Here is a 20,081-nt window from a genome sequence, read left to right on the forward strand (position 1 = left end):
CCATTACACAGTATTTGTCTTTCTTGTATAACTTATCTTACTTAGCATGATCCCCTCAAAATTCATCCATGTTGTCAGAAATGGCAGGATTTCCTTCTTTCTCATGGCTGAATAACATTTCATTGTGTATATATCTCACATCTTTATCCATTCATCCTTTGATAGACACTTAGGTTGTTTCTATCTTGGCTGTTGTGAATAATGCTGCAATAGACATGGGTGTGCAGATATCTCTTTGAGAAGTTATTGGATCAGTATTTGCTGCTTCACATATCCACCCAAAATTTAAAGATAGAAAACAATAACCATTTATATAGCTAAACATTCTATAAGTTGGATTGGTTGTCTGCCCTGGGACAGCCTGAGTGATCTCCGCTGGGTTTACTCAAGCAAGGCATCCAAACTGGAAAGGAGGAAGTAAAACTGTCAGTATTTGCAGATGATATAATATTGTATATAGAAAATCCTACAGACTCTACCAAAAAACCCATGAATTTGGCAAAGTAGTGGTATACAGAATTAATATTCATAAATTTGTGGCATTTTTATACACCAATAATGAACTATAAGAAAGAGAAATTAAGAAAACAATCCCATTTACTATTGCAACAACAAGAAAAATAAGGTACCTAGAAATAAATTTAACCAAGGAGGTAAAAGACCTGTAATCAGAAAAGTATAAGTTCCTGAAGGAAGAAATTGAGGGAGATACAAACAAGTGGAAGCATATACTGTGCTTATGATAGGAAAAATTAAGACCATCATTAAAATGAGGGAATAAAAATATACAGCTGTTTCCTTGCCCTAGAAGCCAGACAGAGGACAAGATTGTACAAAACAGCTGACTCAGCTGCCTTTGGATCGATCCCAAACACGATATTTCTTTCCAGGCCTGAAAATCGACGGACACTGTCCAATACAATGTGATTGCCCATGATAGCTGATGCATTTTCTACTACGAACTGATCAGATTCCTCATTGAGCTGAGCTCTTATCTTCCTCATTGCTTCTTGAAATTTATGTTTAAATGCATCTACATCACTTGCTGTGCTGAAAATCACAGCAATATCTTTGCAGGAATAACCATTCCTCAAGAGAAACTGGCATTTCTCTGTTATACAAACCACCATCATTTCCAAGTTCGAGTACGTGATTCTCTTAAAGTAGCCTGTAACACTCTGAGACCATTTAGCTTTACTGAATATATTCAGGGACTTGGAGGGGATGTTAGGTGGTGGATTTTTTCTGACCCGTCGCATAATTTCTTGTAGGTACTTGGCTATTGGTTCTGCATTGCGGACCACTCTGACGAGCTCTTCTCTTGGATACTGATATCCAAGGCCGGGGAGGCCACTGCAGTACACGTGACTGGTCTGAAAGTAGTCCAGAAAGATCCAGAGAATTCCAGGGCCATCCTTTCCTCTCTGAGTGATGGTTTTTGCCTTCTTATACCAGCCCCCATCCTCATTGCGGAAATTCTGAGCTTCATCGATGACGATGTGTTGAATGTTTTCAAAGTTTGAGTTTTTGTTCATGAAGGTTTTTCGGGTCACTGCCTGGCAGATATCTTTTTTACTGTAACAATTAAAAAGACACAATCAGGTTTTCTCCAAGTATATAATGGAGGAAAATTACTCTATCATACTTCTACAAACAGGACTGTTGCTACAGATCAATTTACCACCCTACTGTCAAGGAACAAAGTGACACCCTCGCCAGTTCAGCTCAGTGGATAGAGTGTAGTCCTGAGGACCTAAGGGTCCCAGGTTCAATTCCGGTCAAGGCCACATACCTTGGTTGCAGGCTCTTCTCCAGCCTGGACCCTCCCCCAACCAATCAATGTGTCATCAATATTTCTCTCTGTCTTTCCCTCTCTCTTCCACTCTCTCTAAAAATCAATGGAAAAATATTCTCGGATGAGGATTTTTTTTAAAAAAAAGGAACAAAGTGATTTGAGTAGAGGAAGACATGGAATGATTTCACACGGAACCTCATTTGGTGTCAGGGAGATCCAACTGCTTACCCAATAAAGTCCCTCAGAGGCTGGTTCTCACAAACATAGAGAATTTCATTTTTCTCACAACCCATCGTATTCTTGATCTTCTCCATGATCTTCATGGCCACGATTGTCTTCCCTGAGCCAGGTAAACCATGGATAAACAATTCTCTGGTCTTGCGGAGGTTTTTTGAGACGATCTCATACTGTTGGACCGTGAGCAGATTTAAAATCTCACAGCCAAGCTGGTCACTCAGGAAAGACCTGAAGCTGAGCAAGACAATCACAAGGGACTGCAGCAAGGCTTCCATTTGCTTGGTGTCTGCGAGGTAGTAGGACTCAGGATACTTAATCAGAGAGTCTGAACCTTCAAAGGACTCTGCATTGCTCTCAGGACTCAGATGGAGGACCTTGGTCATGACACACAGCTTCCCGGTGTAGCCCCCCATGTTCACCAGCTTCTGCTTCAAGGTAAAGGCGGTACGGGTGCAGTACAACTGCCCATCTGCATCCTGCTCCCCGAGAATGGTATAGAGAATGGGGGGGCTGTTCTGTGTTACCAGCAGAGCATCGCAAATGACTCCCTGTTTCTCTTGCAAGTTCAGGTTCACAGCCCAGCTTCTAGAAAAGATCAAAATTCCCCGGGAGAAAGAATGCATTTGCTTCTTTAGTAATTCCTCCAGGCCTTCATGCTCTGAGTACAGCTCCTCCAAGAGAGATTTGGGAGTAAATTGCAAGTCTTCTGATGATACTAGATATAAAAAGAGTTATAAATGTGAGGTCAATATCATTTATTTATATGATTAATTACAATTAATAAAAAGTAATTATACTCAATCATAAATGATCTTATGATAAATATTTTTGTATATGTTCTTTTATAAATATTATTATCATAATAAAAGGCCAGAGGCGTCACGACTGGAACAACCAAACGACCAGTCACCATGAGGTGCATGGAGCACCTCTTAGTTCCCCCCACCTCCAGCCCATGAGCAACGGCTCTCAAGGTGTGCGGAGCAGGGCACCTCTCCACAGCACAGGGGATGGGGCAGGGCGCCTCTTTAAGGCGCAGTGGGGTGGGGCAGACACAAGTTTGCACACTGGGCCTCTAGTCTACCTAATAAAAGACTAACATGCTAATTGTCCGTGCCTTCATGACACCCACCAGCCAATCAGGAGTGAGTGTGCAAATTAACCCAACAAAGATGGTGGGTTAATTTGCACATGCAGGCTCCCAGTGGCCAGAGACGGGGCAGGACTCTTGCATCATCGCCATGGCCACCCCAGCCACTCCGGGCCTCTGGGCAGCGTGGGAAGGCAGAAAAGGCTGCTCTGGCCAGAGCAAAGGTGGTGTCAGCAGCCAGGGGAATGAAGGCCCATTCTTGCACAAATCTTTATTTGTGCATCAGGCCACTAGTTTTATAATAAAGGAAAAGAAGTATTGGAAACCTGGCACACGTCATCTAAATCTATGTGCTTATTATGTTTATAACCTTGGGAAATTCCTTAGTTTCTCTAAGACCAGCGGTTCTCAACCTGTGGGTTGTGACCCCTTTGGGGGTCTAACAACCCTTTCACAGGGGTCACCTAAGACCATTGGAAAACACATATATAATTACATATTGTTTTTGTGATTAATCACTATGCTTTAATTATGTTCAATTTGTCACAATGAATTTGGGGGTCACCACAACATGAGGAACTGTATTAAAGGGTCATGGCATTAGGAAGGTTGAGAACCACTATCTAAGACTGTTCCCTCATCTGTAAAACAAACAAAACAAAAAACACCTGCATTAACAAATAGCACATTTCTTATGGTAAGGAATAAATAAAATATCTGGTTCATGGTAGCTGCTTAGGAAATGTTAGTTCTGTTGAATCTCAATTTTTCCCTGAACAGTTCCCATTGATGGAGGTAGGAGGAGCCCTCCCTGAAAGAAGGTGCTCATTAAAGATTTGCGGAGAAGATGGAGCCATGTTAAACCGTTTAGTCACAGAGAATTCACTGTGGTCCTGGCCTGAGAGACTCTGAAGTTAGGCCCTGAGCTAATTCTCCTGAAGCTAACTCTGGTATCACTCACAGACCAGGGTGAGACTGCATCCATCACAAAGTCTCCCTTTGTCATGAGGGAGCAAAGAACGATGATGTGACATGAGAATAATGTAGGGTTTTAAACTTCTTTCAATGATCATTTGTTCCAAAGATGGGCAGAGGGAGGAGGGAGTGAAGAGACTGTTTTATCCTGTTGTGCTGGTGTCAGATTTGTAGTAGTAATTTTAAGTTAAATTAGCCAAAGTTCATTGGTAATTGTTTATTGTCCATTGTTGCTGATGCTTTCTCACTTGTACCAGGTGTTCACAAGACTTGATTATGTCTGCAACCTGGATGATAGCCAGTGGGAGACGGCATCCATTATGAAACATCCAGATTTAGGAGATGTTAAAGGATGGGGGAAACACACTACTTAGAATGGAGGAAATAGAATAATATAAGGATATGTTTAAAATAGAACTTTAGAAACAAAAAGAAGTATAAGATAAGAAAACACATTATTTGTTGCTTGTACTAGGGAGATTACAGACATCTCTGGGCCTCTCAATTGTGCAAGGGAGATATACTCATTTATTCTCCTTTTTATGAGAAAACTGGAACTCAGACAAGTCAAGTGAGTTGCCCATGGCCACACCCATAGGAAATGGCAGAGCCAGCATCCAAACCCAAGCCTCAGACACTATTGTGGTTTCCACTCTACTGCACTGCCCTGCAAGTCACACAGACCATCCCTCCTGATAAATGGAGAAAAGCACTAAAGAATTTCATAGCAAATGTGTTTTATCTCATCATTGAATAGTCTTACTTTAACAATACAATAGAACATGCTTCCTAAGTAAATTATGTCAAGGCAAGAAATGTCCATTTCGCCCTGACTGGTTTGGCTCAGTGGATAGAGCATCAGCCTGTGGACTCAAGGGTCCCAGGTTCGATTCTGGTCAAGGGCATGTACCCTGGTTGCAGGCACATACCCAGTGGGGAGTGTGCAGGGGGCAGCTGATCAGTGTTTCTCTCTCATCGATGTTTCTGGCTCTCTATCCTTCTCCCTTCCTCTCTGTAAAAAAATCAATAAAATATATTAAAAAAAAAAAAAAAAGAAGTGTCCCTTTCACCCTAGCGAGTTTGGCTCAGTGGTTGGAATATTGGCCTGGGGACTGAAGGGTTGCGGGTTTGATTCCAGTCAATAGCATGTACCTTGGCTGCAGGTTCAATCCCTGGCCCCGGTTGGGGTGAGAGCAGGAGGCAATCAATTGATGTGTTACTTGCACACTGATGCTTTTCTCTCTCCCTTTTCCTCTCTTTCCCCCCTTCCCTATCCCTTCCACTCCTTCTAAAAATCAATGGAAAAATATCCTCACTTCTTAGGTGAGGATTAAAAACTATTCTTTATATTTTTGGTACAATTCCTGAAAATGTGCCTTTTTAAAAATATATTTTTATTGATTTCAGAGAGGAAGGGAGAGAGAGATAGAGACATTAATGATGAGAGAGAATCATTGATTGGCTGCCTCCTGCACACCCCCTACTAGGGATCAAACAAACTTGGGACCCTTCAGTCCGCAGGCCGATGCTCTAGCCACTGAGCCAAACTGGCTAGGGCAAAAATTTGATTTTTATATAAGAAAAATAGATTGTTGTTCTTATGAACATACAATCTGCTATTTTGTTTCAGTTATAATTTATTCCGTGGTAATAAGCTCTACTAAAATGGAGCTTATAGAGTTTAGAAAATAGTTATCAATGTTTATACTTAATCTTGTATCTAATTCAATTTATTTTGGACAATTTTTAAAATATAAATTTTATATGCAAATGAATGGAAAAACCTCAGATGTTCCTGCTGGGAATTGAACCTGGGACCCTTCAGTCCAAAGGCCAATGCTCTATCCACTAAGCCAAACCAGCTAGGGCTTATGTTACATCTTGATATAAATCTTTATTCTTTTTTATATTCATAGCAGCTACTCCTCTGGAAAATATGGCAGAGGTGGGCAATTTTTTTTCTGAGGGTGTAGTGTATGCCTCTAGTTCAACTAGATAAAAAGATTTCCAGCCTGGATGGATGAACATCAAAATCATGTGAGTAACCTTGATAAAAATGCACATTATGACATACTATCCCAGATAGTCTAAGTTATTGAGTCTGGAGTGAGGATCCAGGTATCTGTACTTTTAAAAAGTAACCATAAATACTGATGATCAGTGTAATTTGAGAACTTTAAGACCAAAGAGTCTTTAAGGGCAATAATAATCCTAGATTCTATATGTGGTACTGCCTCAGCCAGTGGAGTCAGTGAAGATTCATTTTTAAATTACTTATCACCAATCTACTGGTAGCATCATCATCTTGTACACATAGGTTTAGAGAGTATATTTTCAGGACTTTAAAAAACAAGCATAACCATTTACGCCCGCACCCTCCCCCCGCCGCCCTTATCCTAGCATAGAAACTGTCTGGTGTCAAGTAGGCAAACCACAGTTGCTACCTGAAAATAAAAGTTGCTGGAGATCTTCCTTGTATCCTACTTCTTTCTTGGAGAACACTGGTCTGCTAAGAGGAGGCCTGCTAGACAGACTCAGCTGAGATTTAAAGTCTTCGGACAATTTCAGAAGGTCTTAAGAAAGAAAAAAACTCATGTTATTCTGACGTGTTAGTCCATCTTTTCACCACTGCAAGAGGCCTTACAACAGTGGTTCTCAGCCTTGGCTGCACATTAGAATCACCTCGGAATCTCTTTAAAATCCTGATTTCTGGGCCTCATCATTAATAACAAAGAAACAATTTCTGGAGGATGAGGCCCAGAAATCAGGATTTTAAAAAGATTCCCAGGTGTTCTAATGTGCAGCCAAGGTTGAGAATCACTGCCTTACAAGTAGGTGTATTCTATGACTGTCTAGGTGGTGTGACTTGAGAAATAATGGCAAGATAATGCTCTATTCACCTGTGTAGACACATGTCTTCATTGCATATGGAGGTTGCCAAAATCCAACAATGAAGAGACATTATTTGGAAGTTTGAATGTGTTTCCCATTCAATATAATTCTTCACTCTCTATGTCTAGATAGTATTTCATTTGTATTTATGGTATGTAGCACAGTGTTTTAGTAAATATCTATGTACATGTAGCTTATTTCTGTGGTGCAATATTCTCACCACGGACAGTTTCAAGCTACCAACGTGACATCACTAAGTGCAGAGTTGATAAGAAACACACAATAGCACAGCCTTTTACAGTATTTCTACCATCCTATCTAATAAAGAGGGAATATGCTAATTGGCCATCAAAGCCTAACAAAGATGGCAGCATCCACAGCCAATGAGGGAATATGCTAATTGACTGTCACACCCTCAAAGATGGCAGCATCCACAGCCACAAGATGGTGGCGCCCAGTCCCCTCAGCCCCACCGGGGCGTCAGGTGCGTAGCACAGCCGGGTCCGCCTCAAGGCGGGTCTGGCCGCTCTGCATGCCTGCCTCTGAAGTCCCCCAGTCCCCTTAGCCTCCCAGCCACCCAGGGCCGACCCAAGGTGCAGGCAAGCCTTGGATGGCAGCTGCCCCGTCACCCAGGGCCGGCCAAGGCTTGCACTGCCAGCAGTGGCAGCAGCAGAGGTGTGATGGGGTGTCGCTTCTCCTGATTGCTGGGTCGGTTCCCACCCCTGAGAGCTCCTGGACTGTGAGAGGGGGCAGGCAGGGCTGAGGGACCCCCCCCTCCAGTGCATGAATTTTCATGCACCGGGCCTCTAGTACAGATACAATTGATGTAAATAACTTCACAAGCAAAGATACTATTAAAATGTAGTAAATAATTCAGAAGTGGTGAGTTTGCATTTGTTACATTTGTTTTTAATATAATTTAGTTATCAATTTATATAACTTAATTTTTAATAATGACTGTGTTTAACAACTGGCTCACAAAATTCTTGAAATATTAATAAATGACCCTAGAGCCAGTAAGAGCCACTACAAGGCAACAATTCCCCCAAATTTTCTTTTCATCTTCTGATGTAAAAACATTGCCTATTATAAGACACTTGATTTGGGCTTCTAATTACCTGGCAAAATTTTATCATGTATGGGAAGCAGGATACTGGGAGATTCGAATAACACAGAGTCTAGTGGATATGAGAAGTTCAAAGTCATAGGAAACAAAGGAAAGCCTGTTTAGTATGAGGGTGCTAGAGGAAGAAAAGGACAGGGAGGGAGGTATTTTCCCCTCCTACCTGGGTCTGTGTCCATCATCATGCGTAGCCATTCCTCAGTTGTCAGGCAGCAGACTTCCTTGTCTTTCACCATCCATGACCTGGGAGCTTCTGAGAACACTGCACCACAGAATGGCTCCACTCTGATCCCACAAACATATCCATACAACTGCCCCTCGGATAACACTTTCAAGAATTTGACTGTGAAAGTTAGCTGGCATTGGGATTGGCAAAAATGGAAATGAGGTAATTTGTTTATTGCATCTTCTATTTCCTTTTTCAAATCCTCACGCTTAATGTTTTCTTCAGCACATCCCAGAACTTTCCTACTCTCATCCTCCACTCCAATAAAAAGATAGCCTCCCCCAGTGTTTGCAAATGCAGATATGTACTTTGGAATTATGTCTTTTACACGGTCTGGGGTGCGTTTCGTAGAGAACTGTTTAAACTCTACATATTGAGACTCAGGAAAAGGCAGGATTTCACCACGCTGAAGCCGGTCTCTTTGGAAAATTAGGTGAGCAGGATTCGAGTCATGGAAGTTTTGCTTTGCAACCCTGAGAATTTTATTAGAAGGTTCTTTCCCCAAAAGTTTTGCATTTCCTTTCTTGGTTTCCAGGAAACGAAATGCCTCTCCTGAATTCATGGGAAGCACAGAGGTGCCAGATCTACGGTGTAAAGAAGAATCCAGGCTGCAAATGCGGGGCTTGAAACCATCTTCAGGGAACAAGTCAGTGTTCCAAGATTTAACAAAAATGTAAAAACACCTCCCTTGTTGATTATACTCAAAGAAAGCCTGCAAATCTGAAGATTGAATAAGTGTTCTCAAAGACTCTTCTAAATCCAGCCCCATCTCCACAGGTTGCTCATTGCCGTTAGCCATTTCCATCCGAATCACTCCTCCTCCTGAGTTTAACAAAGCACAGGCAGCCTGCGAAACTTTCTCCTTCTCCTGATCTCTCTGAGTTTTCTGCAGCTTCTTTCTGTTTTTTTCCCCAAGAGTTACTTCTCCTACATTGATGACCAAGTCTGGGTAAGATAATTCTACCACCAGAGATGGATTATGTTTCTTCATGTTCGTTCTGCAACAGAAAGCATTAAAACACATCTCATGTTGATGAAGTAAATTACATAGTACATAAAAATGCATTCATTAATTTATCTGAAAATATTTATTGAGTTCCTGCTAAGTGCTGGGGGCTGGAGATTAAGTGGTAGATCAAAAATGAGTCCTAGCCAGTTTGGCTCAGTGGATAGAGCATTGGCCTGTGGACTGAAGGGTCCCGGGTTAAATTCCAGTCAAGGGCACATGCCCAGGTTGCAGGCTAGACCCCCAGTGAGGGGGCATGCAGGAGGCAGCCTATCAATGATTTTTTTCTCATCATTGATGTTTCTATTTCTCTTTCCCTCTCCCTTCCTCTCTAAAATCAATAAAAATATACTTAAAAAAAAAAAGAATGAGCACAGTCCTGCCTCTCAGAGCTTATTGTTTGAAAGGAAACATGGTTGAATAAAGCAATCGCTGGAAGAATTTTGCAGTAAACCACGTGAGAGATGATGGAGCACTGGGCCATAGTACTGGCAGTGGGATGCAGAAAATTTGAGCATATATGAGAGATATTTAGGGAATAAAATTAACATTATCTGCACTAACCAGGTAGAAATCAGAAGGATTCAATTTTAGTAACTGGGTTTTTGGCATAGGCAACTAGGTGGTTAGTGATACCACTTATTGGCATAGTAAGAAGTGGTTTTTCTAAAAAATGTTTTTATTGATTTTAGAGAGACAAGAAGGGAGAGGGGGAGAGAGAAACATCAATGAGAGGGAGAAAAATCAATCAGATGCCTCCTGCTTCCTGCATGCTTCCCACTGAGGGGTCAAGGCTGCAACCTGGGCATGTTCCCTGACCAGGAATAGAACTGGTGACCTTTCAGTGCGTGGGACAATGATCAATCAACTGAGCCATGGCATAAGAAGTCTTTTTAATTGACATCTTCTATTAAATTTGGGTGGTGGACATATTTGTGCTCATTATTTTGTTCTCTGTATTTTTTGTAAGTTTTAAATTATTCATAACACAGAAAAATCTTTACCTCCAAAAATTTAAAAGGAGAGTAAGGGGGGTGGACTGGAGGGGATCAATACATAGGGGGCGGGGGCGAAGGGACATATGTAAGACTTTCAACAATAAGGAATTATTTTAAAAATAAATAAAAGGAGAGTAGGGGATATAAATTGTGGGAAACCGCCTATTGTCTTCTCTAGCAGAGAGGTGTGAACAAGGAGCCTGGAATGCTGGTGACCCTTGAAGCCCTGGCAAAGGTCAGGGATATACCCACTGTTTAGTCAAGACAATGGTAGCTGAAGCAACTTCACCACTGGATAGTCATGTAAATCCTTACTGGTAAGCTTGTCTGTTACTGGAACTTGCCTAAGGGCTATGGGTGTATCCCAAACTAAATAAAAATGATGGCAAGGCTTGAGCACAAGCGGAGTCCATCCTCTTGGGATGGACTCTCGCCTGGCCCCCCAATTTCCAAATTATTTCTTGTCTCGTCTCTTTCATTTGTGTGCGGCTCCTCTTCCAGATCCTGAACCCTGAACCATACAGAACGTGGGGAAACATAACAATAAATTTAGATCATTAGCAAGAAAGTGGTTAAACTTTTGGACTGTACACATTCTTAGGACAGAGTGGGAAATGAAGATGGTCAGGGCAGGTGAAGTATGGTACCTATTTGCTTTGTTTAACAATAGACAGGTTATTTTGATTTTCTGAATTATATAAATCATCCCATTCGATTAAATGCCTTATTGATTGTAATGTGAATATCCCATGGGTTGTGGTTATACTAGTCTTACAAAGCACATTTTCCTTTACCTGGGAAGGACAGCACAGTTATCCCAAGGTCAGAGGGCTCTAGACCCAAAACTGTAATTTAGATAACATGCCTAAGTTTAACCCAGGTTACCCAAGGGCTCTAGGTAATGTGTTTCTGTAAACTGTTTTTTTGCAAACTAGGTTCCTCATTCCAGACCCGAGGGCTCTAGATAATGTGTTTCTGTCAACTCAGTGGTCCCAAGACCCAAAAACTATAATTAATCTTTGTAGATAACTAATCAGCTCAATTTCACTTCTGTAACTGCTTTGTGCAAACCAGGGTCCTCATTCCAAACCCTGGGATGTAATCAATACCTTTGTGATTTTTGCCTATATAAGTCTGGTTTTTCTACCATATGACTACTATGAGATTTGGGGAATGGCCCCTCAGTCCCGGATTGCAATAAATGTGACTCTTTAATTCAACTTCTTGAGGTGTCCTTCTGTGATTCGCGGGGTACATTACAACACAGGGGGTGGACCTGATAAATGGGAAAAAGAAGGATCAATGGATTCTAAGTCGTTATGATATCAAATAACTTGCATTTGGGAGTGGTTGAGCAAATTAATAAAACTCAACAGTACCATGGTGAGGAGGGGGCGCTTGAGATGCTTAGGATTGTATTGCCACCTGCACAGTCATTTTTCTCTTTTCCATGATTATAGACTGAAAAAATGTGATCAAAGGATTTCATTCTTTTACTTATGAATACAGGGAATGTTCAATGAGTGTTCATTGTAGGCACACTAAGTGCTGTGAGAGATACAAAGAATCTGCCTGTTGGAGATTCATGGTTTAGGTCTCCACATCAAATAGCTTATACAGTATGTGGAGAAAAAATCGTAGCACTAAATGCCTATATTTGTAAGAGAGAAAAATAAAAATAGTGATTTCCTTAAAAATTTAAAGAACTTAAAAAAAACAAAAACAACTACTAATGTCAGTGGCCTGCACACAAGTCTTGCCTACCTGCTCTCCGAGTGAGCCATGCTTTGGTCCACTTTCTTCCCAGGCACACACCTCCAGATGTTCTGGAAGACAACACAGGGACAGGTGAGAGGAGGGACCCCTTTGTGTCTGGAGGTTCCCAGTAGGGAATCTGCTCTTGCTTCCTGGCTTTTCAGATGAAAATTAAATAGTCCACACACTTTAAAGACTCAAGATTGGAATTTCTTACTGGGGGAAGCTCTTGTTTCCTTAAAACCCTCCTCCAACCCTAGCTGGTTCAGCTCAATGGATAGAGCCATCAGCCTGCAGACTGAAGGGTCCTGGGTTCGAAACTGGTCAAGGACACATACCCCAGTTACAGGCTCGATCCCCAGTATGGGGCGTACAGGAGGCAGCCAATCAGTGTTTCTCTCTCTCTCTCCCTTCCTCTTGGAAATAAATAAAAATTATAAAAACAACACTAAAAGCCCTTCTCCACCTTCTCTTTTTGTGCCTCCTACAGCTGACAACTAGAACTTGTGTGGGATGGTTCAGGCTTCAGCATGGGCTGTCTGGGTTATTCGAATTTCCTTTACTCTCCTCCCTGTTATAATATTAATCCATACACGGAGGTCTTTCTGGCACCACAAGCACCATCCTCACAGAGTTCTCTAACTAGAGACCTGTGCATCTCCCACATATGTGAAAGGCTTGGTCTTAGAGGAACCTCTGCTCCCTCCTACTGAATGGCCCCAGCTGACTAGACCAAGGGAGAAGTCAGCCTCAAGCCAGCAAAACTCTGACTTGGCTGATATGATAAAGAAAATAGATGAGCTGGGTCAACCAGTGCGTTCTGCCAGAGAATTTAATTTAGGGACCACAGCCCTGGCCCTGTGGCTCAGTTGGTTGGAGTGTCATCCTGTACACCAAGAGGTTTCGGGTATGAGTCCCAGTCCAAACCCATAGGGTGTACAGCACCAAGAATGAACCATAATGTAAATGGACTTTGGCTGATGATAATGTATAACACCAAGAATAAACCATAATGTAAATGGTAGACTTTGGATGAAGTGGTCCATAGGCAAAGGAAAAAAAAAAATTTCAACTTAAACTTCATTCCTGACACCTTACCAAAAAATAACTCACAATGAATCATAGAGTTAAATATGTACAATGATAAAAAAAATTTTATGAGATAACACAGGAGAAATGCTTGATGACATAGGGCAGGGGTGGGCAACTCCTGGCACGCGTGCCAAACATGGCACGCCAGTAACTTTTACTGGCACGCGAAACCCTCTCTTATAATCTTCCATTTACAATTTTTGTGAACATTTGAATGACTTAAATGTTAAATTACAAGGAACTGGAAAGACACTTGATGTTATGTTTGGTTACATAAAGGCTTTTGAAAAGAAACTGGAAGTCTTTAAGAGGGATGTGGATGGTGAGATATTTAGATATTTCCCAAACCACAAGAGGCACATCAAAGACCTCCAAAAGATGACAGAACAGACTGTCAAAGCCTTCAAAAGCTGTTTTTAAACATCATCGAGTCAACTATTGGGCAGTTCTTCTCAAGATTTGCGAAATTCAGAGAACTGGAAGAGACAGCAAAATTGATGAGGTTTCCAGACAGCATGAAACTGAAGAACTAAACCTAACAAATGTTTTCATGGATAGATATGGCTGACTTTGAAATGCAATTGATTGAATTTCAGAGTAGCTCAATTTGGAAGCAGAAATTTATTGACCTTAGAGTTGACTTGGAAAACATTGAAAAAAAGCGATTAGAGACAGGAGTACCAGAGAGAAGTGCCGAAAAGGAACTATTGAGGACTTGGAATGCCATTCCAGAAAATTTTTTCTGTTTAAAAAACTTTGCAACATTGTTACTCTCCATGTTTTCATCCACATACGCTTGTGAATCTTTGTTCTCAGTGATGAATTTTGTTAAGTCTCGTAATAGGAGTAGCCTGACGGATGAAAGTAGTAGCTCGTGCATATCTCTGAAGGTCACGAAATATAAACCTGATGTAAAATCTCTGTCATCAGTGATGCAGCAGCAGAAGTCCCACTGATAATATCAAACAGAGTTTGATATTAAAGTTTTCTGTCGGACTATCAGTGTACATGTATACATTAAAAAATAAATGTATTTTTCATCATCATATACTGTGTTTTTGTTGCTCGAATGAATTTTATTATTTCTTCAAGGTTCTTCACATACGTACACCTTAAGAGATATCAAGTAGGCATAACCTGTTCTCAAAAATTAGGGTTGGCACGCAGAAGAATTTTGAGTCAGAGATTTTGCTGGTTTTGGCACGCACTCACAAAAAGGTTGCCCACCCCTGACTTAGGGCCTAGTAAAGAATTCTTTGATAGCCCTAACTGGTTTAGCTCAGTGGATGGAGCATTGACCTGTGGACTGAAAGGCCCCAGGTTCGATTCTGGTCAAGGGCATGTACCTTGGTTGCAGGTACATCCCCAGTAGAAGATGTGCAGGAGGCGGCTGATTGATGTTTCTCTCTCATCGATGTTTCTAACTCTCTATCCCTCTCCCTTCCTCTCTGTAAAACATCAATAAAATATATATATATGTGTATATATATTTACACACATATATATATATATTTTAAAGAATTCCTTGATAACACTAGAAACTCAATCTGTAAAATAAAAAAAATCAATAATATGAACTTCTTAAAAAATTTAAAACTTTCCTCTGTAAAAGATCCCATTAAATGAAAAGACAGACTATATAGATGGAAAATATATTTACAAATCACGTATCTGACAAATGAACCAAATCTAGAATATATAAAGAACTCTAAAATTTAACAGTCAAAAAACAATTTTTCAGTTAAGGGAAACTTCCTCAACTTGATAAAGAATATTTATAGGAGCCCTAGCTGGTTTGGCTCAATGGACAGAGCATCGGCCAGAGGACTGAAGGGTGCCAGGTTCGATACCAGTCAAGGGCACATGCCCAGGTTGCGGGCTTGATTCCCAGTAGGAGGCATGTAGGAGGCAGCCAATCAATGATTCTCTCTCTCCCGGGCTGCCAGAGGGATGTCTGACTGCCAGCTTAGGCCCAATCCCCCCAGGGAGCGGGCCTAAACCAGCAGGTGGACATCCCCCGAGGGGTCCCAGACTGCGAGAGGGCACAGGCCGGGCTGAGGGACTCCCCCGAGTGCACAAAGTTTTGTGCAACGGGCCTCTAGTAGAACAATAAAACCATCACTTTTTGAATTGGTTTGTCTTCTAGACAGAAATTAGTTACATCTTTAAAAGCCTAAAAATTCTTTTCATCTTCTTACTTTGCTGATCATTATATGTAACTTCCCAGGGCTGTAAAATGTCAAAATATATGGAACTTATTTAATTGCAAATAGGATGTCAGAGTTATGTGTTTCATAGAAAAGGAAATGATCATTCTTTAGGTCTTTAATGCCCAATTATACTGAAAGGATTTGCTGTTAATGTTTTACTCCAGGCCTGTGCTCGACTGCAGAGGATGCAGGCAGCCCTGCCCTATACTCTCTGGGCCTGTGATCAGCTGTGGAGGCCGCGGGCTGGCCCCTCTGTCCTTGTCCGTGTCTGCTCCAGCTCTGAAGGGACTGCCCAAGCCGCAGTGCAGCGGCTGGGGCCGGCCCCCATGTCCCTGTCCATGTCCGCTCCGGCTCCAGGGGGTCGGCCCAAGCCGGGGCGCAGCAGCTCAGGCTGGCCCCATCTATCTCCGTCTCCGCTCTGAGCCTCACTTGCGCGCACAACCTCCTCCTGTCCAGTCGTGGCCCGTTATGGTGTCCTGGCCTAATTTGCATATTACCTCTTTATAGAGATAGATAGTACTATAAGTCCTAGTTAATGCATAAGACAAGAAAGAAAATAAAAGGTATATAGATTGGAAAGGGAAAAGTACAACTGTCTTTGTTCACACATGACATGACTACCTATGTAGAAAATCCCAAAGAATCAATGAAAAAAAACAACAAACCACCTCTTGGAAGTAATTAGTGATTATAGCAATGTTGCAGGATACAAGATTAATTCACAAAAGTCAGTTGCTTTTTTATATATTAACAATGAACAACTAAAATTTAAATTGAAAACATATCATTTACATTCGCACCAAAACATAAAATGAAATATTTAGGTATAAATTTAGCAAAACATGTACAAGTTCTATATGTGGAAAACAACAAACTCTGTTGAAAGAAATCAAAGGAGATATAAATAGAGAAATGTTCCATGTGCATGGAAGAGAAGCTTCAATATTGTCGAAAGATCATTTCTTCTCAACTCAATCTATAGATTTAATGCAATCTCAATAAAAATCCCAGCAATTATCTTATGAATATCAACAAACTGATTCAAATGTTTACATGAAAAAGCAAAAGACACAGAATGGCTAACACAATATTGAAAGAGAAGAACCAGTCAGAAGACTGATAATACCAACTTTAAGACTAACTATAGTAATCATTTATTATAATACTCAAGACAGTGTGCTGTTGATGAAAAACAGACCCACACAGATCAGTCAACTGATCTTTGACAAAGGGGCAAAGGCAAGTCAACAAATAAGGGTGCTGAAAAAACTGGATGTCCACATGCAGAAATATGAATCTAGAAACAGACATATACCTTTCATAAAAATTAACTAAAAATTGATAATAAACCCAAATGTAAAATACAAAATTATAAAAGTTGTAGAAAATAACAGCAGATTATCTCGGTGACCTTCGGTTTGCTAATGACATTTTAGATACAACACCAAAAGCATGACCCATGAAAAAAATTGATATGTTGGACTTCATTAAAATCAATAACTTCTGCAAAAGACTGTTAAGAGAATGAAGAGAAAATTTTTATAAAGTACATATCTGATAAAGTATTGGTATCTAAAATATACAAAGAACTCTTAAAAGTCAACAATAAAACAACCCAATTTTTAAAATGGGCAAATCATCTGGACAGACATCTTACAAAAAAGATATAGAGATGGCAAATAAGTATATGAAAAGATTCACCACAGCATATATCATCAGGAATTTGCTAATTAACACAACAATGAGATACCACAACATACCTATTAAAATGGCTAAAATAAATACAAAACCCAACAACATGAAAAATGGTACAGCCACTTTAAAAGACAATTTAGAGTTTCTTACAAAATTAAACATATTATTACCATATGATCCCATAATTGTGCCCCTTAGTTTTTACCCAAATTAGTTGTTTATGTTCACACAAAAACCTGCACAAGAATGTTTCTAGTAGCTTTACTCCTAATTGCCATAACTTGGAAGCAACCAAGATGTTGTTTAACAGATGAACAGATAAATAATGTGTACAAGGAGAACAAGCACAGTCATTTTAGTACTGTTTGTAACACCAACTTTTGGAAATAGCCTAACTCTCCATCTATAAAGGAGTGAGGAAATAACATGTGGTAATATGTATTAAATAGGATATTATAAACCATTGTGAGGGAATAAACTAACAGACACACAAGTGGCAGCTATCAGAAACAAAATGTAGAATTAAAAATTCAAGATGCAGAAGTATACATACAGATTTTATCTTTTATAAATATGCCAAGTATGCACATACCCCCAAGGTACATATTGTTCCTGGATATGTGTATGTAAAACTGGGTGTAAGCTAAAAAGATTGTAAAGCTATACAATAAACAGGATATTGGTTGTCTCTGAGAAAAGAAAAGAAAAATGGAACTGGAGATGAAAAGAAAGGAGAACTTCAAATTTATTTACAATATTTTATTTACCGAATTTGAAAAAGACTTGAAGTAACTGACAAAATGTTAATAGTTGGCAGTTTGAGGTAATGGGGTAACAAAAATTAAGGGAACAAAAGAAGTGTTTGTTATATTATCTTTGTACTTAAGTTTCTTATAATTGCTGTTATTAAACACACAGACAACACACCGCACCAACTCAAATTGGATTTATCACAGAATAAATAGTTTTACATACAAGAAAAACCATGAACTAATATAAAATATGACATGAGCAATTAATAGTCAAAATTATCTCAATGCATTAAAAATGTGTTTGATACGATTTACAAATTATTCTAGAGAAGCATTATTTAAAAAGAGTAACAGGAATGGGAGACAGGAATGGGAGACATCTGTAATAGTGTTTAAAAAAATAGTAACATGAACATGTTTTAACTTAAGAAAGCCTTGCTGCAACATCAGTACACACGTACACACGTACACACACACACACTCTTCCTCCCGCCCTCCTCCTTCCCGCCTCCCACCCCCTCCCTTGCGCGCTCCTCACCTGCGCCTGCGCCCTGCGCCTCCCGCCCGCTTCCGCCTCCCACCCCCTCCCTTGCGCGCTCCTCACCTGCGCCTGCGCCCTGCGCCTCCCGCCCGCTTCCGCTTCCACCCCCTCCCTTGCGCGCTCCTCACCTGCGCCTGCGCCCTGCGCCTCCTGCGCCCAGTGCTGCAGCTTCGCTGTGGCTCCCCCAGCGCCAACCGAGTAGCTTCCCCCGGTGTCCAACCTCAGCGACGCTCCCGCGAGCCCTGGCCAGCAAGGCTCCTGCAGGGCAGCGTGGGGATCACAGCTTGGGGTCCGGGGGCCAGAGCTGGTGTGTGTCTGAGAGTGGGAGCTACTTTGGAAATGCGGCCTAAGGAGTGCTTTGGCGTGTGGGGAGCCTCTGCCCGCTGCCCCACCCGGAAAGTAGGTTAGGCTCCCCCGGGGCTCAGAAGATTACGACCCTCAAAGAAACAACAGACGCATCCTACATCCTGGCTCCATCCACCCCAAGCATATGCTGTGTATTTCACACAGACGAAGAGAAGTTATGGCCTGCTCAGAATTAAAACCAGGATTAAATGAGCTCCTCGGATTTATTTCCCCCACCTCAATGCCTAATTATTGTCTCCAGTAGTTTGTTCACACACTTACGGAAATAATTTATTTAATTTGGGTCTAAATAATCATCTTACATTTATGGCTGAAGTCATGAAAACATTTGTTACAATAGTGGCTGTGCCAATTGATGTGTAGAGAATATATGTAGGTGGTGCTGTGTCTAGTAAAATAAACATCTGTTGTTACAGATTATTGTTTTCCTATTCTAGAATACCAACTATTTCTCAACCAGCCCCCTGAAGTATTCATAGTTATACATTCATGCGTGCCCCATCACCAAAAAGATTTGAAGAAGCAACTTGTTTAAAAGCACTTTCCAGTGCTTTTGATGAATGTTGGTGAACAAAATAACCACACGTACTTTTGACACTTGCAAAAATAACCTGGAAAATCCAGATGGATCAAAGCTTCCCAATCAATATAGCTTAAGTTTCTCCTGAAAATTAAAATGTATATACTATGAAAAAAAACACAACAAACCTGACAAATAATTTGAACAGTCATGCCCTCCCGCCAAAACTCTAGCTCCTCCCTTTCCCATTTGAAAGTTTTTTCCCCCCAGATCTTTGATTGGCTTACCCTATATAACCCCCTACACCACAGTCTGTCTCAGAACTCTGCCAGGTTTTCTGGACTGGAATCCTGCATTGCTGGCCTGAGCAAGAAGGTGAGTCCCATCTACAGACCAGTTCTCATGATCTATTTCATTCATTTATGAAATATGTGGCTGTTTGTGTCCACCGCAGCTTCTCTTGCTTAAATAAACAGGCAAGATATATCGGGAAGGGTCACAGGGTGGATTTTCATCTTAGAGGGTTTTTTTGTTGTTGTTAATCCTCACCTGAGGATATTTCTTCCATTGATTTTTAGAGAGAGAGTATAAGGGAGGGAGGGAAGGAGGGAGAGAAACATTGATGTGAGAGAGACACCTCCACTGGTTGCCCCAAACGGGGCCTGGGGATCAAACTGGCAACCCAGGTACGTGCCCTTGACCAGGAGTCAAACCCTAGCCCTTTAGTGTGGGGGTGGAGTGAGTGATTCTCTAGTTATTGAGCACACTGGCCAGGGCAGAGTTGTGTTTTTTTAAATCTCTTTTTGAG

The 20,081-nt window shown here is 41.0% G+C and overlaps 1 protein-coding gene across 1 annotated transcript in view; it reads right to left on the reverse strand.

Annotated features, from left to right (window-relative positions):
• Positions 1-633: 633 nt before the first annotated feature.
• Positions 634-20,081, reverse strand: part of LOC118671409 — a 40,377-nt gene continuing 20,929 nt past the window's right edge. The window contains exons 7-11 of the mRNA XM_036339566.1: positions 12,107-12,168; positions 8,276-9,336; positions 6,542-6,670; positions 2,024-2,747; positions 634-1,575 (exon numbers count right to left, since the gene is read on the reverse strand). Coding sequence (XP_036195459.1) covers positions 765-1,575; positions 2,024-2,747; positions 6,542-6,670; positions 8,276-9,336; positions 12,107-12,168 — 2,787 coding nt within the window. The 3' untranslated portion in view covers positions 634-764. The remainder of the gene's footprint in view (positions 1,576-2,023; positions 2,748-6,541; positions 6,671-8,275; positions 9,337-12,106; positions 12,169-20,081) is intronic.

This window comes from Myotis myotis, unplaced genomic scaffold (genome assembly GCF_014108235.1).
Source record: "Myotis myotis isolate mMyoMyo1 unplaced genomic scaffold, mMyoMyo1.p scaffold_m19_p_17, whole genome shotgun sequence".
Lineage (NCBI taxonomy): Eukaryota > Metazoa > Chordata > Mammalia > Chiroptera > Vespertilionidae > Myotis > Myotis myotis.